Consider the following 23,159-nt stretch of genomic DNA (forward strand, 5'->3'; position numbering starts at 1 on the left):
CATCGTCCCTAACTTTGGCTATCTATCATCATAACTCGCTTCTTGCTGATACGTCCTCCTTCGTCTGTGTGGATATCAACGACAGCTTAAACCAGCATTGGTCAACGATCCTTGTTTACCATCTTGAAGCGATATTCTAGTGCCTGTGTTCCCAACTAGCCAGCTTACTCTCGAGCTTGTCCATCCTCAACTCCACCAACCGTATCTCGGCCATCTCGCGAGCCTTCTTCTCAAACCTTCTCTCGAGCTCACTGATCTTGTGCTCAAGCGAGATCATCTCAAGACTTTTGCCGGCATTCATTTTCTTCTCATCATAGAGTTGGTAGAGGTAGCATACCGATCTTTGCCTGAGATGTTCCAGAAGAACAAGCAAGAGGGCGTGACCCAACACACCCGCGGCACCTATGCCATATTTTTCTAGCCCGCTACGCTTAGAAAGCGACTTTCTGTAACCGGTAGTGTCAAGAATGTCTGTTGTGCTAATCGTCCCGAGCGCGCATCCAAGTCCGGCAAGTGCACATATGCGTTGAGTACCGGGTCTGGGCGAGAGGAAGGCAAACGGACCTCGTACGAACTTGATGCCGGCCAGTGCACCAATAGCCGATATAGCGAGATACAAGTGAGTGAGAGTATGGTATGTACCGAGGTGTCCCGCGAGGTCTATGTATACGCACTTCATGGCAGAGTGAACCATGAAGGCTACCAGCCACATGCAGCATCCAGAAAGTGATTCCGACCGTCTGAGCTATCGCCGTTGCCCACTGGCGTTGCTGATTCGTGAGGCATGCTGTAGATATCGAGAGATCAGATTCTTAGCTAGGTCGGAGTTGGAAAAGACGACAATGTAAACCTCAAACGACGTTGTTAGGATTCGAGAAATTGAGGGCAAGAACGCATTAGTCATCTCCACTGCGACAGAGTCATTAGGTATCGTTACTGGTTCGATGATGGAAGTTGGAAAGTTTCGCAAGTTTTTAAAATCATGAGTATAGTTGCGCAAATGAGCAAATTACAGATTAGATACAAATCGGTCGCGGACATACGTGTGCGAGATCTGAGTCTCATGCCTCAGCAAGGCCAGTCAAGAACTCGGAAAGACCATAGGCACCCGGATCCGGTACCTCCTTGAAGCCTTCATTACCCACGTAGACGGATCTTCCTAGACTGGCCTTCATGCCCTTGGTTGCGTCCGTTCCTTCCTTGGCCGCTTGTGCTGCCTTCTTCAAATCTCCAGTCGCCACAAGCTGCTTGATAAACGGTTCCAGCGCATCCACAAGTGTTCTGTCACCAGGTCTAGCTGGTGTGTACTTGCCTAGACCTTCGAGAGCTTGCTTAGCTGCCTCGGCCCAGACCTGAGTGGTAACTTCTTTCTTTCCCGACTCTGGTGACTGGGAGCGTAATCCAGCAGCCAGTGCGTTCAGGAAGATGGCGTAGATAGCTCCACTAGTTCCGTCCATAGATGTCTCGATCGTTGAGATGATACGGTCCATGAAGATTACGGCGTCTTGTGTATCCAAGTCAGAGGCGATGAGTTGGAGCACCGACTCGGCACCACGTTTTAGACCTATGCCACAGTCACCATCACCAACAATCGTATCGTAATGCGTAACGTCAGGCTCGGCAACAATCACACGGTCCAGGCCAGCCTTGAGCACCTTCTTGCTCTCTTCTGTGTTGACTGTGAAGATACGTCAGTGTATGCTATGACCAATCCATGCAATGACCTACGAGTAAGATTGCTAGGCTTGTCTTTGTCACCATCAGCCATGGCCGTCTGTCTTCGGTCGGCTGCAGTCGACTTGTTCTCCCAGGTTGCGGTGGGAACTGGCGTTGCCCAACCAGTGACTTCTGACGGAGCGTCAAGCAGTTGCAGCATAGACTTGTCCAAGGCAGTGTCCTGAAGCTTGAGCAAGGAGATGCTGAAGCCAATGCCATTCAAACTGGTCATGAAAGTGCCGACTAGCACTCTGACAGGTCTGATGTTGTGGTACTTCTTGAGCTGGTCCAAGACCTCGGTAGCAATACCGCCCATCTCCAGTACGCTTACACCACCCAAATTGTTGATCAAGACCACTGTCTCATCTTCGCTAGAAACCTTGAGGAATCCACGTTCCTTATCTTCCTCGTCAAGCATGTGTGCTAGCATTTGTTCGACCAAATCGGGTAAGTCTGCTTTCGTTCGCTCGGATCCTGCTTCGTTGTGGATACCTGTAAAAGACGTTAGCTTCGGAAGTTCTTGTAGCATTTCTGTGCTGCTTACCCATTCCAATCTCGACTTCTTCAAAGGTGAGCTCATCTTCGCCAGCCTCGGTGACCTTACGACCCGGAACGTGAACGTGCGATAGAGAGGATCCAATAGAAACGATGTTGTCGGAGGCAAGCTTTGCGACGCGGTGCACATCCTTGAGCGGTGCTCTGTTGATAGACGTGAGCTCATGTAGTATTGTTGCAGCTTTTTCCAACATACCCAGTAGCGGCCAAAGCTCCAGCGATCTTCTGCACGAGGACAGTTCCTGCGATGCCTCTCCTGCCAACCTTACCACCCTTTGACCTGGGGACACCAGCGTCGTCGCCGACGACTAGCATCTCAATGTCGACTCCTGTTGCTCTTGCTTTCTGAACGGCATGTCAACATCAATCAGGTGTTCAATGGCTAGATAACATACCTCTACTCCCATACCGAAGTTGAGCACATCACCAGTATAGTTCATGACAATGACCAGAATACCCTTTGCCGAATCAACGCGGCCTAAAAGACATCTTCTGATTTGCTCTGCCGAGGGGGACGCGAAGATTGTTCCGGAGATTGCGCCAGACAGGATACCTGGTCCTACGAATGCTGCAAACGAAGGTTCGTGACCGGCACCACCTCCAGATACAACAGACACTTGTGATTGTTTGTAGAGGCCTGCATCTCCACGGCGGAAGATGATCTTGTTCTCAGCGTCCAGAGCTACCGAAGGGTTGGCAAGGGTGATTGATCTCAATGCCGTGAGGACCAAGTGATTCGGGTCATTGATAAAGTGTTTCGCAGCGGGGTTATAAGTCGAGGTTCCAGACATGTTGATGCAAGAAGAGAGCCTTTACGGGTAGCAGACTGTGACTGAGGTAGAGATTGGATGGCAGGAGCAAGAGGGGTAGGAAGAGGGGACCAGGTCACAAGAAGTACTCTTCGACCGACCCATCTTTCATGTCCTGCCCCTCCTACAACGGGGACCACAAAAACACCAGCATCAGATGCTCTCACAGCCCCGCCATCCTGAACTCCGAGGATCGCTGTTCGTACCGGCGCGGCGCCGATCTCCTTTACCAATCAAACGAGACCTCTTCAGCCGATATCCTGGGCGGATTGCGGGGAAAGCTCTTTTCCATGAGGGGTTCTGGAAGGTGACCGTAAGCGCAACCGTAACTTACAGCCATCGCAGCATGCCATCCTGAGGATCTAACTATTTTCTTAATGTCTTCGATAGTTCTAGAGATGGTCATACCTGCCGCAACAGCTTCTGGGTAAGTACGGCTCTCCTTCTGTTTGCTAACCTCGAATTTCTCCGCGCTCCACTTTTCTCCAAAAAGAACTTGGGGCGCGCGAAATTGCCCGAACTGATGACCTCCAAATTTGTTCCCAGGTTGATCTCAGCATCGCTGTTACCTGTCGCTTCAACAAACCATTCCCACTGCAGGCTCTGATCTGATATAAGCGCTTCAGTGGAAACCAGTAATCGATGCGGTCTCAACATGCAAGAAGCCTGTCTACACGCGTAACAAGACGCGTATATGAGGTTATCCACATGAAATCGCTAACACAGTTACAAGACTTGGAAGGAAAATGGCATATCTCGACCTCTGGTATTTCTCTCTTCTTAAACCACCCCTTCTTCGTCTGTGATAGGAAAACAACAAACGGAGTCTTAGGCGGTAGTCATGCGAGGAAGGCCTGGAGCCATGGCTCAGGTTGCTCGTTCGCGCTATGCTGATGTAGCGAGAAGAAATCTTGCAATTCGGGCACAGCAGCCATGGAGCATGTATCATCTCCTACGCCCTCACAACGGATTTGACCATCGAAATTCTCGTAAGCTTTTTTTGTTACACAAAAACCTGAAGAAGGTCTGCAAGGTGAGCAAAGAAAATTTTGATCAAAGCTGTAGATTTATTCGTTTCAAATACGGCATATGAGCACTTGATCACAATCTACCTGCTTTCGACGAGATTCAAGGGCTCTTGAGCACTTTCCGCTAGAGCATTCGACAGAATTTACAAGCAAGACATCAAAGACGGAGTACCCAAAGTCTGGCCAACTCAGAATCGTATAGAAGGAATGAACAGATCAGAAAGAGAAGGAAACATAGTCAAGCCGATACTGTGATCCCGGTCATCCAAGAGGTGCTGATTGGTATCTATCAAAAGGCACGAAGCTTTTGAGATCCAGCACCCTGTCCAGTGAGAGCGCAATTATTCCCCTCTCAAACCTGCATCATATCCTCACTGTGTTCTCGTCTGGCCCTCACTCGACCCACACTTTGCCTTCACTTCACTTTCACTCTGCTCTTGCGGCCCCGGAAGTCTATTGACCTCGGATCAATGGTCACCGATCATGTCGTCAAGTCTACAGGCAGAACAATAGTCGACTGTCAACAATCAATGGTTGCAGACAACAATGAAGATCCATTGATTAATACAATGGATCTGCTGTCTATTGATGGTTCGACTACAAGCTCAACCTCCCAGTAAGAGCACTCTCTTCCTTCTGCATACTCTTCATCGCTGCTTCTTCAACCCGCTGGTACGGGCTCTTTTCATCTTAAATTCTTTATTCGTTCTTTCATCCGTCTTGCCGGCCAAGACCCTCTTCTTCCAGAATGTCTCTCGTCAAGTGTTGCTCACCAGCGATCGTTGACAAAGTCTCTGACCCTGTCGATGTGCCCTTCAGGTTTCGCGATCTTCCAAAGGAGCTGCGCTTCATGGTTTACGAGTACGCTCTATCATTTGATTCGATCGACAAGTACCACAGTGACTACCTGGAGCTATTATGTACTACCGCCAACGAGAGAGAGCCCCCACCAAAGGTCAACATGGCCTGTCCATCGATTCTATTGGTCAGCAAGGACATCACCGAGGAAGCTATACCTATCCTGCATGCAACTCCGCTCCACTTGTCGTTCGGCGTCTTCAGGGGAGAGCTGGAAAACCTCATATCGCCAACTCTGCTCCAGAACTTGCGCTATGTCCACTTGTCTGATTCAGGAGTCCACCACCTCAACCCCCCTCCGCATGACTGCTTCGTTGGCTTCTGTTTCGTCGCTGGCCAGCTCGCTTCACTTCTCAGATCTCGCCACTCGCTCAAGACTCTGACCGTCACTTACAACTCGGCCTACATCGCCCTTCACTTGAGGGACTGTCTCAATGTCATCGATAGAGCTTGTGGCATCAAGAGCTGGACCCACAACCTCGTCAGGGCTCTGAGACAACTGCATGACATCAACAAGGTTTCTCTTGATGTCGAGTTGACCAAGGAGATGAGGCAGGAACTCGTTGAGGACATGCAGGGCCCCGCTCAGGGGTTCTTCGCTCTGCCCTTATCCGTCCGTCAGAAGATCTACAGCTATGCTGCTGACCCCAATGAAAGCATTTCTGCCTTGCAGCGTGTCACCAAGGAGCTTGCTTTGTGAGTGGGATACTACAATATCAACCACTGAATACCTTACTGACGAATCCCTACCAGCAACATCGACCCAGTCTACCCTGTCAAGGAAACTCCCACCATCTTCCTGATCTGCAAGCAAATCACCGAAGAAGCCAAAGCCATCGTGTACAGCAAGCCCCTCGTTATCAAGGACCTCTACCCAGTCGTCAACAACACTTTCCCCAACCTCTCGGGCTTCTTCTCCCTCGGCATTCTCAGACGCGTCGACCACGTCGAGCTCCGCCTCACCGACTACCGCCACCTCAACATGCTCTACAGCCTCGCCGCCGGCCTCAAACGCCGCAAGCCCAACAACAAGCTCAAGTCCCTGCACCTCCACTTCGCCGAACCTCGCCAGAAGCGCTTGATCCTCGCAGCCTCCGAGTACTACCCCGACAACACTGTCTGGCAGTACATGCGTGTGATGAACCACTTGCGCGGCATCATCGACCGTGTGGAAATCACTGGATGTCTGCCCGACTGCTTCATCAGTCCCATCATCTACAACATGACTTCCAAGCTTCACCACGAGCTCGCTCGTCCTTTGAGAGTGCAGAACATCGACGGTCATGAGATGGATGTTTACGCTGCCAGGAAGACTGCTCTGTTCAGGCACACTCGTGGCGATCTGGTTGAATTCTAATAATTCGATCGCGCCAACTTACTGACACGACTGGGAAGGACCGGAAGAAATGGACTGAGCGATAACTTGGAAGGAGCAAAGAAACTGATCACAAACACACATACATACACGGCCCCTTTCTACACTTTTGCGATTTGATTTTGATCTTTGAGGATCTGTTTTTTCTCATTCATCGGTGCGGGTTTTCTTTTCTTCCCTTTCTTACACATCGATCATCGCGCTTTACCTTTCAAAACTATACAACAACATATCTTAGAAAATTGAGACTGCTCAAACCAAACTTTTTTCTTTCTCTTCGTGCTCCTACTTGTTTTCATTATAGATGCTCCTAAATCATAAAACGTACAATTTTTCGATTAGCCAAACAGCTGATAAACAATCAAATCTGTCGTCTTGACCACCTCTCAATAGCTTCCTTCTTTACAATTCAATCTTGAATTTCTCCCTGATCGTCTTGCCATATCTGTAGAACAACAAAGGCGCAGGCGCGATAGCCAAAGATAAGAATCCGAATACACTGCCTCCCCAGCCATATCCAAGACTCTTGAACAAAGTCGGCGCAATCAGCGGCACGACACCACCGAACAAACTCCTAAACACCGCTCCGGCAGCAATAGCGGAAGCGGCGTACTTTTCGAAAGAATCGATGTAGTAGTTTTGCGTGCAGTTGAGAATCATAACTTGCCCCGCGCCGTAAAAGTAAGTCGCCGTGATGCAAAGAGCCCAATGCGCATGTTTCTCCACGGCCCAGAAGAAGCAGAAGAGGGAGATTGGGATGAGGACGGCGCCGATGTTGGCGAGGGGGAGGCGGTATTCAGGGACCGGTTTGCATTTGTTGCGTTCGCCGAGAGCCTTGTAGACGCGATCGATTTGGGGCACGAGGAACCAGACCGAGGTCAGGAAACCGAGACCGGGGCCGAGGTAGAGGAGACCGACTTGTTCGGTGTTGAAGCCGTAGTCGCCTTCGAAGATCGCTTGCATGTTTGTGTAGATGCTGTATGTTGTTCCGAAGATGAGGGCTTGGTATGCACTCATGATGAGCACGATAGGCTGAGTGATGATCTTGAACGGTCTCTTCAACGAATGGATCAGTTTGTTCTTCAAAGGGCGATCGTCTTCGCCTTCATAGCGGTATTTGCCAGAGGTACCTTCTTCGGTTTCCATGTTTGCGATTTTGCGGCCGAGAAGGAGGGGGGCGTAGGATTCATGGAGGAAGAAGTAGCCGACAATGGTGTTAACGGTACAGATTATCGTTGTGGTCCAGAAGATCCAGCGCCAGCCTGCTCGTTGGACTATGATGCCTCCGAAAAGAGGACCCAGGGTAGGCCCCAGAAGAGGCCCGAGTAGATACCAACCAAAGATACCGGCTCTTTCTTCTGGCACAAACATATCAGAGATGGTTCCGCCGCCTGCAAAGTGTCAGTATGCAAGACTTGGGCACAATGGCGTAGAAAGACGAACCGTTGGCAATTGCGACAGCACCGAAGAAGCCTGAGATGGTTCTGACAGCCAAAAGGGTAGCAATGTTAGGAGCAAGTGCAGCCGGGATCTGGAGAATAGAAAAGGCACTGTAGCAGTAAATGTAGACATTTCTCCTGCCAAAGGTCTCGGACAAGGGAGCCAGTATCAATGGTCCGATACCAAGCATAACCACGAAACCAGTTGTACAGCCGATAACAGCATTTTTGGTGGTGTTGAGATCATCAGCTATTTGTTGAATACCAGGACTGAACATGGAAGATGCAAGAGGCGAGAGGACTGTTCATCTTGTCAGTATGGTAGTACGGAAGCATCATGAAGATGGAACTTACTAGCCATCAAGGCAATAATGGCAACATTGGTCATCTTTCTTCTCCTTGGCCATTGTCTCGGATCACTCGCATCATTCTCCGAAAACGACACTACCTCACGACTATCTCCACCCTCTCCGCCATCAACATGACCATTCTGAAGCAAAGGCTCTCTCTCATCTTGTGCTCTCTGTTGTGGACTCATCTTGGCGTGACTTGTTGAAGAAGCACGCGACTTGTTGATGGAAGAAAGAAGAGAATGAGGCTCCAGAGAATAGGTAACAAGGTTGGTGGTGATGGCAGATCTAAACGATCAAACGCGATCTGCATGGCCCTGCAGGATGACGTCTCGATTTCCTGGGGCATTTTTTAAGCCTCCTCATTTTGCTTGATTATTGCCGATGCCTCATACTGGCACTGATGTGCGCTAGCCGTCTCCATCCGCGCAGGTCTTTATCATCATCTACTCAGTGGTTGTTGAGCGCTCTACAGACCCAAGAATGATGAGTTCTACTAAATCGGCAATTGCATCCGGGGAGAATTCGCGTCTGAAGCTATGCTGCGTTTTCCTCAACACGATCGACAGTATGTATGGAAGATCGCTTGAAGCGAAGTCAATAACAGCAAAAGAACGTAAATGGAAGTTTATAATTTTACAAGATCTGTACAATAAATTGAAGATGGATCATATCATCAAAGCCATGTGAAGCCTCTCTTGCTGTTAGCAGGGGCTGTCCTCCTGTTCAAGACTTCCTCGACCTTCTCTCTTACACCCATCTTTCCTCGCTTGAGCCTGATGAAGTGCTCAACAACACCGTTCATATCATATTTAGGATTGCTCTTGACGAAAGACTCAATTTCGGCTTCCCGCGGCAATGCGGTCCAGGCATACGGGTAATCTGTGTAGGGCGCCTCATCACTGGCGGTAGGAAGTTGGAGCTTGAGCTCATCGGCGAAGAAAGAGTTGACCTCGGCCTCAGAGACGTCGTCAAAGCTGGTCTTTGACCACTGAGGAGTCTGGGCAGGCTTGCGGATCAGACGTGCTGACACACCCTCAACAAAGTCGGGGTGCTCCATGAACTTGGATGCAATGTTGTGCTCGTTCTGGAAAGTCTGAGCAATGTTCCATTGAGCACCTCTCCTCAACTGAGCGAGGGCAACCTTGACACTGGTGGGGCTACGCTGGGAAATGGTCTCGCGAGTCTTGGCAGCCCACTTGTTGACCTCCGGCGGCGAGTCTTCGCGTTCCTCTGTTGCGACCAGAGCCTCCATGATCTGATCAATGTTGTGAACATTTTGGAAACAGTAGTCGATAGCAATGCGAACGTTGGTTGAGAAGTGTGGCGGTGCGTCGTGGGGCATACCAGTGGTGAATTCTTCAATGGTGTCGTTGATGATTCTCAGGCGAGTGTCGTATGAAACGTCGTCACCGAAGTTAAGCTCGGCGAGACGGGCCTCAAGATCAGGAAGCGAACTGCTGTGGAGGTAGTGAGTAGCAATTCCAGAAAGGAATGCGTTGACACCCTTGATCTGCTCGCTGGTGAGGGCGAGGTAAGTTCCTACGGCGCCGTCCATGCGAGGCAAAAAGAAGCTGGCGCCGACGTCAGGGAAAAAGCCAATGGTGGTCTCAGGCATGGCGAAGACGGTGTTCTCGGTAGCGATGCGGAAAGGAGCGTGGACACTGAGACCAACACCACCACCCATGGTGATGCCGTCCATGAAGGCAACGTATGGTTTGGAGTAGGTCGCAATTGTGTGGTCGAGCTTGTATTCCAGAGCAAAGTAATCCTTGGAGCGCTGCTGGCCTTCGGGGCCAGATTGGTTGTCCTTGGCCAGAGCAGCGACATCACCACCTGCACAGAGAGCTCTGCCGTTACCCTTGAGGACGATAACATTTGCGAGTTGTGACTTTTCCCATTCCTTCAGGCGCGGTAGAATCTTGCGGGCCATGGAGCCGTTGAGGGAGTTGAGCTTTTTAGGACGATTCAGTTCGATGGTGCGAACACCATAGTGTGAATTGAAGAGGACGTCGTTCGGTTCGTCGCCGGGTTGTTCTGAAGGCATGTCGGAGAAGGAGGGGTTGTTGATGCGGGCGCGGAGAGGCATGATTGCAGAAGGACGAGTCCGCGAGAGCCAGCTCAGCGGTTGAGCAGTGCGGGAGCAGGTTGATCGGAGCAGCATGTCGAAGGAGGAAGGAGGAAGAGCGGTTTCTTAAGCGGGCATGGAATGCGTACAGCAAGCTTCAGAGCCTCGGTAAAGGACAAGCCGAAGGGTTGCGGGCAATGGGCGCGACCGAGGCGAGACGATCGAGGTGAAACGACAATTCCAGAGAATCCAATAAAGGCGACAAGAAGGCCGGAATGCGCAACAGGAATCTCCTAGGCGGGATTGGCGATAATGGGCGGGTTGCAATGGTCGACATGCGATTCGAGGAAAGTCGGAGACCTTTTGCGTGCAAACAGAGCAAACAGAAAAAGTTGAAGCTTGCGGCCGTCATGATTCCAGGAAGGCACGATTCGCCGCACTCGAACTCGTCGTCTCGTCTGTCCAATCCACTCGCTGAACAGCATCATGTCTTCGTTCGCCAGCGCCTTCCTGCGTACTAGCCGCGCTGCTCTCCGTAGCAATGGTGCCGCCAACCCCGTCCAGGCCGCTTGGGGCTCTCGCGGAGGTGCCCACATGAGAAACTACGCCACTGCCTTCGAGCGCACAAAGCCTCACGTCAACATTGGTCCGTCGCCTTGACGAACATCTGCCATTCAAAGACTGACATCTCCCCAGGTACCATTGGTCACGTCGATCACGGCAAGACCACCCTCACTGCCGCCATCACCAAGCGTCAGGCCGAGAAGGGTTACGCCAACTTCCTCGACTACGCTTCCATTGACAAGGCCCCCGAGGAGCGCAAGCGTGGTATCACCATTTCCACTGCTCACATCGAGTACCAGACCGATGCCCGCCACTACGCCCACGTCGACTGCCCTGGTCACGCCGATTACATCAAGAACATGATTACTGGTGCTGCTTCCATGGACGGTGCCATCATCGTCGTCGCCGCTTCTGACGGTCAGATGCCCCAGACCAGAGAGCACTTGCTTCTCGCCCGTCAGGTCGGTATCCAGAAGATTGTCGTCTTCGTCAACAAGGTCGACGCCATCGAGGACAAGGAGATGCTTGAGCTCGTCGAGATGGAGATGCGTGAGCTCCTCAGCAGCTACGGCTTCGAGGGTGACGAGACCCCCATCGTCATGGGTTCCGCTCTTTGTGCCCTTGAGAACCGCCAGCCCGAGATTGGAACCACCCAGATCGACAACCTGATGAACGCTGTCGACGAGTGGATCCCCACTCCCCAGAGAGATCTTGAGAAGCCCTTCCTCATGTCCGTTGAGGATGTCTTCTCTATCCCCGGTCGTGGTACTGTCGTTTCTGGCCGTGTTGAGCGTGGTACCCTGAAGAAGGATTCCGAAATCGAGCTTGTCGGCAAGAACAAGGTCCCCATCAAGACCAAGGTCACCGACATCGAGACCTTCAAGAAGTCTTGCGACGAGTCCCGCGCTGGTGACAACTCCGGTCTTCTGCTCCGTGGTATCAAGCGTGAGGATGTCAACCGTGGTATGGTTGTCGTCAAGCCCGGTACCGTCACCTCGCACAAGAAGTTCCTCGTCTCCATGTACGTCCTGACCAAGGAGGAGGGTGGTCGTCACACTGGTTTCCACGGAAACTACCGTCCCCAGATCTTCATTCGTACCGCTGGTAAGTCTTGACTTTGAACTGCTGACCAATTTTCGCATCTCTAACGTGTTTTACAGACGAGGCTGCCGCTATTGACTGGCCCGAAGGTACCGAGGACGCTGACTCCAAGATGGTCATGCCCGGTGACAACGTCGAGATGGTCTGCTCTCTTCACAGACCTCTTGCCGTTGAGCAGGGACAGCGCTTCAACATCCGCGAGGGTGGCCGCACTGTCGCCACTGGTCTGATCACTCGCATTCTCGAGTAAATTCGACAATAAATTGCCACCATGGTCTCTCGCCATGCCAACCGGCAACAGCCTCGACCTAGGTCGCCGCTTCGGTCAGGATACCGGCGGGTTCATCGATCATCGAGGTCACCACGGAGTATGTTTGACGGGGATATCTGTACAAAAAGGGTCACCAAAAGCCACTGTTTTATTCTCCACTTCTGTCGCATATCCGGGTTTGTACTTTTAGCTATAGTTCTTTCTTTTTTTGGGGGCCAGCAGGGAATGACATGTGATATTATCCAACCATCTTGTGGCGCTCCTGAGTCCTGCTTTAGACGTATAGACATGCAGTAATCATCATACGTCCCAGTTGTGACGCTGGACTATTGAGTCTTGCTCAAATCCTCTCTCTATCTGAGTATCCAGTAGACTGCTACCAAGTGTGAATGATGTATGCCAGCACCCTAAATTGTCTGAATCTGACAGGTAGCATCTCAGTCATTATTGCTGGACTATGCATGGCTCCATCTACAACCTACAACATGATAAAGACCTCGAGACTCTAGAGAAGACATCCTACGCCTAATCTCGGTCCGTAGTACAGCTTCCATAGTGCACGATCTCCAGCGAAGCCCACTCGACGTACAGTATACGAGGACTTCCGCCGTGTTGCCAATGTATGTTTCAGAAGCCTTGTTCGCTTCCCTCCATCTTATATTGAACGCCTATCCCCATGTCTTACAACACCCTCCCCTCTTTCCTCACTTCGGATCCACGGCATATCATCATTTGAATGCCGTTGCTGGGGGACTGCTTTCCGTCCAACAAACCCTAACATTTGATCAACCTTCGGCAGAAAGTTAATATACCAAAGCCGGGTATGGCAGTAATATGCGATGATTGATGAAAAGACCCTATATAGTAATTATATTTTGCACGAGCGCGCTTGAAAGCTGTCGACGATCTTGTTTCGACCGAGTATTCCATCCTCGCTTGAATGGCTCAGCCTTGTTAGTGGAAACAGGACATGCATATCCGAACGTAACACTTTCTCTGCACATGCGTGCGTAGGAGCTTTTTTTTCTGTTCCGGTTGGGAGGATTCCGCGACCTGCAAGACGATCCTTTTGGCCTAAATTTCGGCGGGATGCAACGGACATACGGAGGCTGAGGCTGCAGCTGACCCAAGGACCAGTGTCATACGAAGTGCTGTGTCTTCGAACAGACATCGATTCAATGCTGAGAGTAGATGTACACCTTATCGTGTCAGGGTTTGGTTGAATGGTTACAGCATGAGTCGTTCCGATACAGTTGTCGAATCGATGGAGAGGTTGGCGGGAAGGGAACGGGAAAGGTGCAAGGGCCATGTGTTCTGAACAGGGGTTTGAGACGGCTGGTTACGACTTCGCGTGACGACTCGTCTTCCGAGTTCCAACCACACTCGCACCTTTTTCTTGCATCGCGACAACTCAACTTATCACTGGCCGTTGTCAGAACGTTTGACCAACTTCAACGCTTCCTAGCACTTTGCCGACTGTTCTCTCGAATTCTTTCCCTGCTGGCTATGTTGTGCTTCAAATCTTATTCGATCGTCTTGCAGCCCAATATCGCATTCTTGGAAATTTATGCCACAACCCGACACTGTGGTTGAATGGCAAGTCCACTCGAGTTTCTTGTCGAGGACTGAAACTAGTTTCGTGAGCCCTGCATCTTCTCCTTTCCCAAATCGGTCCTTGGCTATGCGCAGAAGCAGGCTTCAACACGCTTTCTACTGTGGGTACATGATCTACACCACATCCTGCTCGGCCATCAGCCCGTCTTCAACTCCTCCATCTATCGCCGTCCAGATAACGCCCAATGCGCCTGTGACTCGAGCAAACCTTCGAAGCCCCTCGAAATGCTGCAGTACCGGATGCGTCGTGATGTGCAGACTAACAGACGTACTGATCGGAGTGCGCCTTGTCAGAAGACTTTTGACCTCCGCGTGCTCTTCCTAGCCTTTAACTACTGCACTGTCGACGTCCTGTTCTAGATATTGGCGGACGGCCTGAGTCCATGTCTTGCCTCAGTTCTGTCCCCTGAACTACAATATACCACTGTCAATCTGTCTCTCTTCTCCACCTTCGCCAGGTATTGCGTCGCCGCTCCCGTACGATCTTTCTCCAGTTCATCACCATTTGCGAATATCACCTCAATAGGAGAAGGCTACTGGCAAAATGCCCGACTCGCAGGGTCGAATGATTACCACCGTGTCGGTGGTATTTGCGGTGCTCAGTGTCTTTGTCATGATCTTGCGTCTCTTCGCTCGGATTGTCATACTTGGAAAGATGGGGCTGGATGACAGTAAGTTGACGTTTTAATGCCTGATTTCACAAACTGATCAAGAACAGTTCTGATCTGTATCGCGGCTCTTTTGGCGTGGGCCTTCGCGGTCGCAACAATCATTGCTGTACATCATGGACTAGGACAGCACATGGACGAAGTCATGAAGAAAGGCACAGCGAATTTGAACACATACTCACAGGTACGTACACGCGACCGACTTGAAACCTTGCAGCAGCTACTAATAACATGGTGCTTCTAGACTGTTTGGCTTTCGTCAATCTTCTACAACGCGTGCCTGGGCTTCTTGAAGTCTTCCATCCTCGCCTTCTACCTTCGACTTGGAGATCCACAACTCAAACGTCTAGCACAAATTCTTCTAGCAATTGTCATCTGCCAGGCTCTCGCCAACGTCTTCACATGCATCTTTCAGTGTACACCAGTCGCAGCCGCCTATACTTCCGAACTACAGAAGACCTCCAAATGCGTCAACATCTCGGCCTTCTATCTGACGAACGCAGCCTTGACGATCTTGACCGATTTGTTGACTTATATCCTGCCCTTCCATCTGGTACGCAAGCTGCAAATCCCTCGACGACAAAAGATTGGGCTCGGTGTCATGCTAGGATTAGGCTTGTTGTGAGTTGTTTCTCAAAGTCTTTCTTCGTCGCACCCACTGACGTTCTCAGCACATGCATGTCGTCTATCATCAGGATTACGTATATCCCGAATATGCTCTTCTCCAAGGACCAAACCTGGACCATATCAGGACCCATGTACTGGAGCGTAATCGAGACCAATGTCGGTATCCTTACCGCATCTATGCCTGCCTTCAAAGCTATCGCCAAGAAATATGCGCCAAAGCTGCTGGGCGGCTCCTACGACTCCAACCGATATCCTTCAAGATCTGTGCATATCAGAGCAGGCAGCAGTGGCTTTCACAAGATGGGCGGTACTGGTGGAAGCAATCATATGGCTCTCGACACAATCGACCGGGATCTGGGTATGTCGAAAGGCCGGTTCCAGACCACCATCAATCAAGACACAGACAGCGTGTCAAGCAGCGAAGAGGCTCTGCACCCACCAGACAGGATTGGTGTGACAAGACAGGTCCATGTCGAAGGAGAGTCGCGAAGTGTTTTCGAGGAGAGGAACTCTCTCAGCTCCCACAAAGACCACAGAGAGCTCTCGTGAGCGTTATAGTTCATCGCACATATACCCTGGATAGGTAAGGATACAATCGGTCAGACGGGCGTTTGGGTTTGATAGTTTCGGAAGTCCTGTACAAGTACTTAGGCTTTAGATCGCATCTCTGCAAAGAAGGAACAGTATCTGGTATACCCAACTCTGCTCTGGCAGCAGATTCCAAGTAAGCCGTTGATCAAGATGCTCGCGACAAAGTTTCCCAGACACCACAACTACCCATGCTCGGCTTACTCTGGCGGACGATCGTCATACTGATTCACGAGTCAGCCCCACTATATTAAACATTAATTTGTACTGCAGGTTAATATGCGGGAAGCGGCTTCTATGGTCATCAAAAGGTTATAGCGAATCACGTGAGTCTTCACCGCTTTAGCTAAAGTCTTGATGTTCTATCCTGCAGTTGTGTTGTGCTACACTCGTTGTCCAGCCTGCTCAAGGAGAAAACCCAACAGCAGCGGCATAAAGACCAGTGTTTCGACAAAACTTGGCCGCTGCTTCTTCGTCACCCGTCATCCGGAAGCTAAATCATTCCTTCCCGCTGTCGTTTCACGTGTATCTCATTCGGTATGTCCTGCCGAGTTGACCATGACCCTGGATGGGTTGAGTCAGTCAACCCTCGTGGTTAGCCGACCCTTGGACCCTTTCTTTTCTGCCGTCAGACTGCCTGCTGCGCATATGTCAATCGCTACTTCTTTGAGCCTTTTCCTCTGCCAATACTTTTTTTTTGCTACCGACCATTCAGATTTTGCTTTCAATATACAACATGCATGAAGATAGCGGAGCTATGAGACGCGCGGGCTCCGATGGAAGAGCCACTAAGGTTACCGTGCTCGGTGCTACAGAGTTGGATCCTGAATCGAAGGTACCGCTTCCTCCACCCCTCCATAGCGATAATACCGGGCATTCATGTTAGCGAGGTGGTGTTGAGAACATGACCAATACGATGGGTTGTTGGGTACTTTTGGTCTCATGTGGTTTCATGGGACTGGATTGCTGGGCTTGATGATCTCTAATATGTATCCTCTTATTCGTTGTTTGTTGGATCTTTAAGAAGGGACTTCTCCGACTTGCTCCTCCTTCTGGTCTTTGTTGTTGCTGTCATCCCGCCATGGACTCTTCAGCGCAGACTGGTAGCCCGTCTACCCTTTCACTACTTACATTTCGCAACTTGGTTTTGGCTTTCATTGGATATGTTGTTGCTCGTGTCATTTATCAAATCGTCTACTACAGATGGTTCCATCCTCTGTCCAAGTTTCCAGGTCCTTTCTGGGCAAGTGTAACAAGATTATGGATTGCGTGAGTGACTATCGCAACCAGTCTCGAAGCCATTTTTCTCTCCGGTTCGGGAAATACAAGACTTCCAGGAGGCTGACTGCATGCAGATACCACAACCTGAAAGAAGATGAGCCTATGGTTGCCTTTGAGTTGCATAAAAAATATGGTAGATGATGCTGCGCCATTTTCAGAGGACACTCGGCTGACTTTGAAAAGGCCCGGTCATCAGAATCACTCCAACACTTCTGCTAGTCAGTGACGCCATGAAACTACCTGAGATCTACAACCGTCAGGCGAACAAGTCCAAACACTACATCTCTGGAAGTTTCGGTAATGTCGAGAGCTTGTTCAACATGCAAGACTGGAAGACACATGCTCGCTTCAGAAAAGTCGCTGCTGGATCTTATAGGTACGTGACCTTTTCGAACAACGCCTAGGAGATGTATGCTGAAAAGTTCCAAGCTTTTCAAACATCAAGAAAATGGAGCCGCTGGTAGATCTACGCATCAATGACTGGATCAACAAGCTCTCCACATCTTTTGCAAAGACTGGAAAGAAGTTCGATTTTGCTCCTTGGGCCGTATACATGGCCTACGATGTCATCTCTGAAGTTGGATTTGGTGCTCCTTTTGGTTTCATCGAATCTGGTTCCGATGTTGCCGGCTTAATTCAAGGCTTCCATGAAGGCCTTGTTCCTTTCGGACTCATGGCTCGTCTTTACCCCTTTACCAACTGGGTCAAGAGCACTAGCTTTGGAGACAAGCATCTTGTCGCTAGACCTGAGCAGGAGAGTGGTATTGGTACGCTCATGCGTTTCCGTGACAAGTTGATTGAGCAAAGGAGAAAAGACATTGAGGCTGGCAACACTAATGGCAGGATCGATTTGCTTCAGACGTGAGTGCTGAATTCAAAAGAGCATCAAATCCCCAAAGCTAATATCGAAAAAGCTTCATCGACGCTCGTGACGAAAAGGGTGAACCCCTGGATCCAGAGTACATCAGAGCCGAAATCCTTCTCGTCCTCCTCGCAGGTGCCGACACCACGGGCACAGCAATCCAAGCACTTATCAAGGACATCCTCACTCACCCCACCGTCTACGCAAAACTCATGACTGAGGTGGACGCCGCCACTCGCGCAGGTCACCTCTCACCAATGCCCCAATACAGCGAAGTCACAGAACACTGCCCCTACTACATCGCCTGTATCAAAGAATCCATGCGCCTAACCCCCTCAGCACCAAACATTTTCCCCCGCCTGGTCAACAAAGGCGGCATGGATCTCTTCGGCAAATACGTCCCTGAAGGCCTGGAAGTAACCTGTAACCCATGGATCGTGCACCGCGATGAAAACATCTACGGCCCTGACGCTGGTGTTTTCCGTCCTGAGCGTTGGTTGGAAGATGATGAGAAGACTCGCCAGTACAACAAGTATAATATGGCGTTTGGATATGGAGCGAGAGTTTGTCTGGGTAGAGAGATTGCGAATATGGAGTTGTACAAGGCGCCATTGCAGTTTTTCAGAATGTTTGAGCCGGTGTTGGCGAACAAGGAGGAGCCTGGGAAGTACTTGATCAAAGGAGGGGTGAGCTACTTCACAGACATGTGGATGAATATCGAGGAGAGAAAGGTTGTTGGTAAAGAGTAACGATAGAAGAGATTCTCGATCCTCTCGACTATGCATATATGTAGATGCTTGTCAAAGACATTAGATTCTGGAAGCAGATGCCAGATATCAACCGAACTTTCCTCTGCATTGGGTTCGGACGTGGTAGAGAGCATGAGACGCGTGCTGTCATGACGTTCGAACGTCAAACATCAAACTCGGTCAAAACCAGCTGCTCGATATCTATCGCATCTTCCTCTGCAGTCAATCCGAGTCCGGCCAGAGGTGAGAGGCATATGCGTCATATATCGAAGACGTGCCTAGTTAGGCGCCGCACACAGAAGGTGCGACCAGCTTTGGGTTCTGCTCCTACTTCAAAGATGTCGCTGATCGATCAACAGATATTCGCAGAAATGTAAAAATCGAACCTCCGAGAGCCAGAAACGCTGAAGGAAAACCAGCAAAGTCCATGAATATCGTTACCTAGATCGTGCACAGTTTTGTCGTGCTGTTTTGTGACTATGTTCCCTTCGCTCCTATTTCTGGAAGCGCTGCTTCAGATACTTGTCAAAAGTCGTATCTTCGATATCCGGGAACATGTTATTGTGATTTTGACCTTTGGGGCGGAACATACGCCCACTCCCCTGCAAACCCTTTACCGTCATCCAGAAATCAACAGGGAAAGCGCTTTTATTCTTGAGTTCCTCTGGCGCCTTTTCAGGGTCATCCCAGACCTCGTGCAAGACGTCTAAACTGATGACTTCCAGTTTGACAGGTTTATTGGTGTGCTTTTTGAGCAGATCGGCAATCTCGCGTTGGGATTTTGTGTCGGAGGAGAAGTTTAGGTAGGCGTTTGCTGTTTTCTCGGGTTCGAGGAGGCAGGCGGTGATGTAGAGGCCGAAGTCTTCGATGTTGGTCCAGTCGGCAGGGGCGTCGGGGTCACCGATAACGTGAAGAGTGTATTCGTCAACATCCTTCTGCGTCCATGGGCACCAGACGTTTTCACGCTCTTGGTCGTAGAAATCGCCACAGCCGATCATGGTATAAGTCATTTTGCCTTCGTTGATAGCTGAGTGGCGAACGGCACGTTCGTTCAACTTTTCTTTGGCGTCCCAGAGTGGGTGAAGGTATCCTTTGTCATCATTGGGTCTGCGGTAGATGGTATGCATTCCGAACTCTGAGGGGATGAAGCGTTTGACTCCTGCATCTGCGGCGCCGTCTTGAATGGGGATTTGTGCTTCGAGGACTGGGCCGTTCAAGGCACTAACCACGGCGTCGATGCCTTTGAGCGTCTGTGCCATCTCTTGTCTGGAAGTGTTGAAGAGGTCCATAGTTTTCCAGGTGACATTCTCTTTGTCTGCTCCATACGGCTCAGGTGCTGAAGGCGATGTGACGACTAGGACATTAAAGTCCTTCTTCTTGCAGTCCACCAGAGCTTTCAAGATAAATCTGCCGACCTGACCATTGGCGCCGAAAAGCGCGATGTTTGTAAGAGACATATTTTGTGTATCAATATGGTATATGTTGAGTGCTGAGAGCTGAAATCGTGAAGAAAGGCATATATAACTTCAAAAATGGCAACTTACCAGATGTAGTCATTGCAACATTTCAATGTCAACTACGTAACCATGACACACCAAGACCGGCACTTACTCATGTCCACCATTGAGAAATGCTACACAGCGCTGCAAATACTATCAGACATACTGTGAGCTCGATGGTCTCTCACTTTCCCGAAAAACACGATTTCAGTTGCTTGCTAAGCAAGACCAGATTCGGTAGTCGATGTTCGCTGCTCGGACTATCAGGGTCCGTGCGCGTCTGATTGTTGAAGGTAACACCCTGATGGTTTTGCCCAACGCCGTCAACAGCTAAAATTCGAGTCGAGGAGCTTGAAGAACTGGTGAACTCTCGGTTGGCTGCCATTCCATATCGAAGAGAGAAAGCGTCGTTGTTATAGCCATCACTCCAAGTCATTCAGAACCTGTTTTGTGAGATTTTTGTTACCTCACATAGACTCGGCTCTGCAATGCTTCGGAACCACTGCATTGTATCGCAATGACGACCAACCGACCGAGCATTCTGTAAGGACCAGAGCAACGAGCTTATGGCTGTCTACATAGAACAGTGTTGAGCCATGGTTTATTGAAGACGCGTGCCGCTCAAAGAGAGGAGTCGAATGACTGTCGTGACCAGAAGGTGGCACAGGAACAGTTTTTCTACAGCTGTTGGTGGCGCTGAAGATAGACAGAGGACATGCAGAATTCGAAACGACAAAGGAAGTCCAAGACCGACAGGCGAGAAGAGATGCAAGGTAGCGGTGGTAGGATGCTGGTTGAGATACTCCGTAACGCCCCTGCATTGTGCATACTCGCGTCTGTTACGCCCTACTATACATGAAGGCGTCTGTTGTCGACATACGCGCGTATGAGCATTATTGCTGGCGGTGGAGATTGAACAGCCATACACCGTAGATCTAATAGTCCATCTGTGTCGTTTCGCGAAAGCCAGCTCTGGACTCGTCCGACCGTTCGGTTGCGCTGCTGATCAAGCGACTCGAGACATGTAAGATCATTTTCCAAGGACAGTATTAGGCAGGTGCGGTCGTGACGCTCCACAGTATTACGAACCAAACTCTGATCAAGACTGAAGAGGAAGGACTGTGGTCGGAGAGAAGGAGGAGGAGGCGTCGTCGAACGACTTTCGGCGTCTATACCTCTTCTAGGAAGGTGAATTGAGTCGACACGTGCCATTTGATTTCGAAAAAGGGTCTCCTAAGATGGACATCTCACCACTTCATTTGGCAGAATGAAGTCCAAGCCCCTCAACGCTTTGAGACTCGTTAATAGACTGAAAGGTCAGGCAGCAAAGTATTGGAGCGGTCAGCCAATACGTTTCAAATGGAAGACGGTGTTGCTGATATGCTGTAGTGAGTCGTTGCGGAACCTATTCCGTAGCTTCGGACTGCGCCGCCTATCATGTTAACAGCTTACCACATTCTAACGCGGGCGTGTCATGCCTGGATGTCTTGCAGGTGCATGCCGGTTTGGCACCAAGACTCATCTTCTAGATAACCACCTGGCGTTTGTCCGAAACATCAGCTGGCTTACCGATGCAATCTCGAGAGCGGCCCAAGTCTGATTGGAAGAACATTCTTTAGAGTGACAATCACTTGGCACGCTCGATGTGGTATTGGAATACGGGCGTTGGCATTTACCCGACCATGATGATGAAGACAGCGCATCAGCCTGCCTATCTCGTGACGGGATGGCGAAAGTGTAAACATTGTTTTGTTGGGAGTTAATCGATCCTGTAGATAGGACATGACAGGGAGATAGTGCACGACATGTTCGTTGGTGTGATATTGTGACAAGACGGTGTGAACAGCGGCGTGTCGTGTCGATGCGTCTCAAGACTCCTCGTGTGACCATCCTGACCGAGACAGCTAACAGAATGATGCCCCTGTCTGGGCAGCACCTTGGTGAATGTTCTGGTGTTCTAGGGGCTGCTTCTTATCTTCAGCCAATGAGAGCCGAGGCATAACGCCCTAGTCGCGTGCGTTCTTGACGGGGAAGTTGGGGTGCAGGTCTGACATATCCGTGCATGCTTTTTCGTCGCGGATGATCGGAATGATCGGCTTGAAGACCATGGTGCAGGTACGCGAAGGCCGCAATACGAGCGCGTTTGTATCAACTTTTGACGAAGGTGCGTGGCCGGATTCGTTTTGACACAGAGAATTTTGCGCAAAAGCACTGCTCGGATGGTAAGCAGGCAGTCTGGGCAGCAGGCGCTTCCTCGTCTGCTTGGTCTTCTAGAATACCCCAGCGCCTAAGCTGTTCTTTGAGCCAAAGCGTGTTGAGTCAAACCACCAGGCCGGTCTGACTAGGCCCGAACAGGCAGGAAAACACGCATCGTTGTCGGGAATGAACGCCTCTGCCGCTTGCTACAAGCAAATCGCAGGAGGGAATTCCATGATGATGATTATTGCCGTCAAGAAAGCAAGCATATCGATCTATCAAAGTCGAGCCTGGCGACAAGAAGGAAGCAATAGAGAAAGTGTCAAGTCGATGCACGAGCACTTGACAGGTGGCCAGGCTGGACGTCGTCAGGCCGTTGGAAAAGGCTCGCCTTTCACGCGACAAGAGGCAGGTAACGCAGAGGTTGCTTTATTAGGCATCCGCCTTGTCGACTCATCCTTATCTATCAGCAAGGCTTGGATGCACCCCACGCTCTCCCGGACGCCCTATCTATGTTGTGTCGCTCCTCCCCGTTGGTGAAACAAAGACCCTCTCATCTCGCGTGCACCTCTTCACATTTAATCCGACAAGTTCGTGAGTCGCAATCATCGACGCCCAACTCGCCTTTCTCGAAATTAGGCCTGCTAGACCCTGTCGGCGCGAGACTGAACAGTGCGCAAAGCTACTCGGCCGATTTGATAATAAGAACCAACGTCATCCGCATTGCCGCCGCTAGCATCGATCGCCCTGACTCTGAGTCTTCTTCTTCAATATGCTTGTTCCGCGCTCTTTCAAGTACTCTTCATCACCGCCGACAGACGCGCAAAAACAAAGACGCCCTTCAACACCAAAGTCCAAAAAGACCTTCGCCCCGGCTTTCATCGACCCTCCGCCCCCACGCTCCGACGCTTCATCGACATCTCTTTCTAGTCACCCACCAC

General features: G+C 50.4%; 10 protein-coding genes across 10 annotated transcripts; 5 read left to right on the top strand and 5 right to left on the bottom strand.

Moving 5' to 3' along the window:
- Window positions 1-136: 136 nt before the first annotated feature.
- On the bottom strand, window positions 137-694 carry M438DRAFT_331401 (uncharacterized protein; the record flags this gene model as incomplete). The annotated part of the gene is made up of 1 exon (XM_029903404.1): window positions 137-694. One exon carries the CDS (start codon window positions 692-694, stop codon window positions 137-139), a length of 558 nt encoding a protein of 185 aa, XP_029764679.1.
- Window positions 695-956: 262 nt separating this feature from the next.
- M438DRAFT_310853 (dihydroxyacetone kinase) lies at window positions 957-3,329 on the bottom strand. The gene is made up of 5 exons (XM_029902442.1): window positions 2,667-3,329; window positions 2,468-2,616; window positions 2,261-2,415; window positions 1,729-2,208; window positions 957-1,678 (listed from the first exon to the last, which is right to left on the bottom strand). The coding sequence occupies exons 1-5, from the start codon at window positions 3,060-3,062 to the stop codon at window positions 1,062-1,064; spliced, it is 1,797 nt and encodes a 598-aa protein (XP_029764680.1). The 5' UTR covers window positions 3,063-3,329; the 3' UTR covers window positions 957-1,061.
- Window positions 3,330-4,615: 1,286 nt separating this feature from the next.
- On the top strand, window positions 4,616-5,666 carry M438DRAFT_310856 (uncharacterized protein; the record flags this gene model as incomplete). The annotated part of the gene is made up of 2 exons (XM_029902443.1): window positions 4,616-4,724; window positions 4,928-5,666. Exons 1-2 carry the CDS (start codon window positions 4,639-4,641, stop codon window positions 5,664-5,666), a joined length of 825 nt encoding a protein of 274 aa, XP_029764681.1. The 5' UTR covers window positions 4,616-4,638.
- Window positions 5,667-6,589: 923 nt separating this feature from the next.
- Window positions 6,590-8,491, bottom strand: M438DRAFT_361827 (MFS general substrate transporter). The gene is made up of 3 exons (XM_029907533.1): window positions 8,135-8,491; window positions 7,785-8,081; window positions 6,590-7,732 (listed from the first exon to the last, which is right to left on the bottom strand). Exons 1-3 carry the CDS (start codon window positions 8,316-8,318, stop codon window positions 6,744-6,746), a joined length of 1,470 nt encoding a protein of 489 aa, XP_029764682.1. The 5' UTR covers window positions 8,319-8,491; the 3' UTR covers window positions 6,590-6,743.
- A 152-nt stretch (window positions 8,492-8,643) lies between these two features.
- Window positions 8,644-10,485, bottom strand: M438DRAFT_342088 (ClpP/crotonase). Its single transcript, XM_029904664.1, has one exon. The coding sequence runs from the start codon at window positions 10,292-10,294 to the stop codon at window positions 8,807-8,809; it is 1,488 nt and encodes a 495-aa protein (XP_029764683.1). The 5' UTR covers window positions 10,295-10,485; the 3' UTR covers window positions 8,644-8,806.
- A 183-nt stretch (window positions 10,486-10,668) lies between these two features.
- On the top strand, window positions 10,669-12,338 carry M438DRAFT_342089 (translation elongation factor Tu). Its single transcript, XM_029904665.1, has 3 exons — window positions 10,669-10,844; window positions 10,895-11,866; window positions 11,923-12,338. The coding sequence occupies exons 1-3, from the start codon at window positions 10,793-10,795 to the stop codon at window positions 12,111-12,113; spliced, it is 1,215 nt and encodes a 404-aa protein (XP_029764684.1). The 5' UTR covers window positions 10,669-10,792; the 3' UTR covers window positions 12,114-12,338.
- On the top strand, window positions 12,020-12,592 carry M438DRAFT_85610 (uncharacterized protein). The gene has a single exon (XM_029910360.1). The coding sequence runs from the start codon at window positions 12,135-12,137 to the stop codon at window positions 12,429-12,431; it is 297 nt and encodes a 98-aa protein (XP_029764685.1). The 5' UTR covers window positions 12,020-12,134; the 3' UTR covers window positions 12,432-12,592.
- A 1,700-nt stretch (window positions 12,593-14,292) lies between these two features.
- On the top strand, window positions 14,293-15,592 carry M438DRAFT_265443 (uncharacterized protein; the record flags this gene model as incomplete). Its single annotated transcript, XM_029900025.1, has 4 exons — window positions 14,293-14,419; window positions 14,467-14,600; window positions 14,661-15,037; window positions 15,088-15,592. The coding sequence occupies 4 exons, from the start codon at window positions 14,293-14,295 to the stop codon at window positions 15,590-15,592; spliced, it is 1,143 nt and encodes a 380-aa protein (XP_029764686.1).
- A 1,120-nt stretch (window positions 15,593-16,712) lies between these two features.
- M438DRAFT_264391 (flavonoid 3',5'-hydroxylase) lies at window positions 16,713-18,523 on the top strand (the record flags this gene model as incomplete). The annotated part of the gene is made up of 5 exons (XM_029899948.1): window positions 16,713-16,900; window positions 16,987-17,045; window positions 17,096-17,288; window positions 17,342-17,773; window positions 17,827-18,523. 5 exons carry the CDS (start codon window positions 16,713-16,715, stop codon window positions 18,521-18,523), a joined length of 1,569 nt encoding a protein of 522 aa, XP_029764687.1.
- A 494-nt stretch (window positions 18,524-19,017) lies between these two features.
- Window positions 19,018-19,980, bottom strand: M438DRAFT_264677 (NAD(P)-binding protein; the record flags this gene model as incomplete). Its single annotated transcript, XM_029899962.1, has 1 exon — window positions 19,018-19,980. One exon carries the CDS (start codon window positions 19,978-19,980, stop codon window positions 19,018-19,020), a length of 963 nt encoding a protein of 320 aa, XP_029764688.1.
- Between the last annotated feature and the right edge of the window lie 3,179 nt (window positions 19,981-23,159).

Source organism: Aureobasidium pullulans (genome assembly GCF_000721785.1).
Source record: "Aureobasidium pullulans EXF-150 unplaced genomic scaffold scaffold_2, whole genome shotgun sequence".
Taxonomy (NCBI): domain Eukaryota; kingdom Fungi; phylum Ascomycota; class Dothideomycetes; order Dothideales; family Saccotheciaceae; genus Aureobasidium; species Aureobasidium pullulans.

What these genes read in the sequence shown, in the direction of transcription:
- M438DRAFT_310853 (XM_029902442.1), bottom strand. Translation starts at nt 3,062, where the DNA reads ATGTCTGGAACCTCGACTTATAACCCCGCTGCGAAACACTTTATCAAT. An exon ending in ACTTCGGTATGGGAGTAGAG is followed by an intron (nt 2,617 to 2,666) that starts GTATGTTATCTA and finishes CATGCCGTTCAG; the next exon opens with AAAGCAAGAGCAACAGGAGT. An exon ending in GGAGCTTTGGCCGCTACTGG is followed by an intron (nt 2,416 to 2,467) that starts GTATGTTGGAAA and finishes GTCTATCAACAG; the next exon opens with AGCACCGCTCAAGGATGTGC.
- M438DRAFT_361827 (XM_029907533.1), bottom strand. Translation starts at nt 8,318, where the DNA reads ATGAGTCCACAACAGAGAGCACAAGATGAGAGAGAGCCTTTGCTTCAG. An exon ending in CATTATTGCCTTGATGGCTA is followed by an intron (nt 8,082 to 8,134) that starts GTAAGTTCCATC and finishes CAAGATGAACAG; the next exon opens with TCCTCTCGCCTCTTGCATCT. An exon ending in TGCTGTCGCAATTGCCAACG is followed by an intron (nt 7,733 to 7,784) that starts GTTCGTCTTTCT and finishes GACACTTTGCAG; the next exon opens with GCGGCGGAACCATCTCTGAT.
- M438DRAFT_342088 (XM_029904664.1), bottom strand. Translation starts at nt 10,294, where the DNA reads ATGCTGCTCCGATCAACCTGCTCCCGCACTGCTCAACCGCTGAGCTGG.
- M438DRAFT_342089 (XM_029904665.1), top strand. Translation starts at nt 10,793, where the DNA reads ATGAGAAACTACGCCACTGCCTTCGAGCGCACAAAGCCTCACGTCAAC. An exon ending in AAAGCCTCACGTCAACATTG is followed by an intron (nt 10,845 to 10,894) that starts GTCCGTCGCCTT and finishes ACATCTCCCCAG; the next exon opens with GTACCATTGGTCACGTCGAT. An exon ending in GATCTTCATTCGTACCGCTG is followed by an intron (nt 11,867 to 11,922) that starts GTAAGTCTTGAC and finishes CGTGTTTTACAG; the next exon opens with ACGAGGCTGCCGCTATTGAC.
- M438DRAFT_85610 (XM_029910360.1), top strand. Translation starts at nt 12,135, where the DNA reads ATGGTCTCTCGCCATGCCAACCGGCAACAGCCTCGACCTAGGTCGCCG.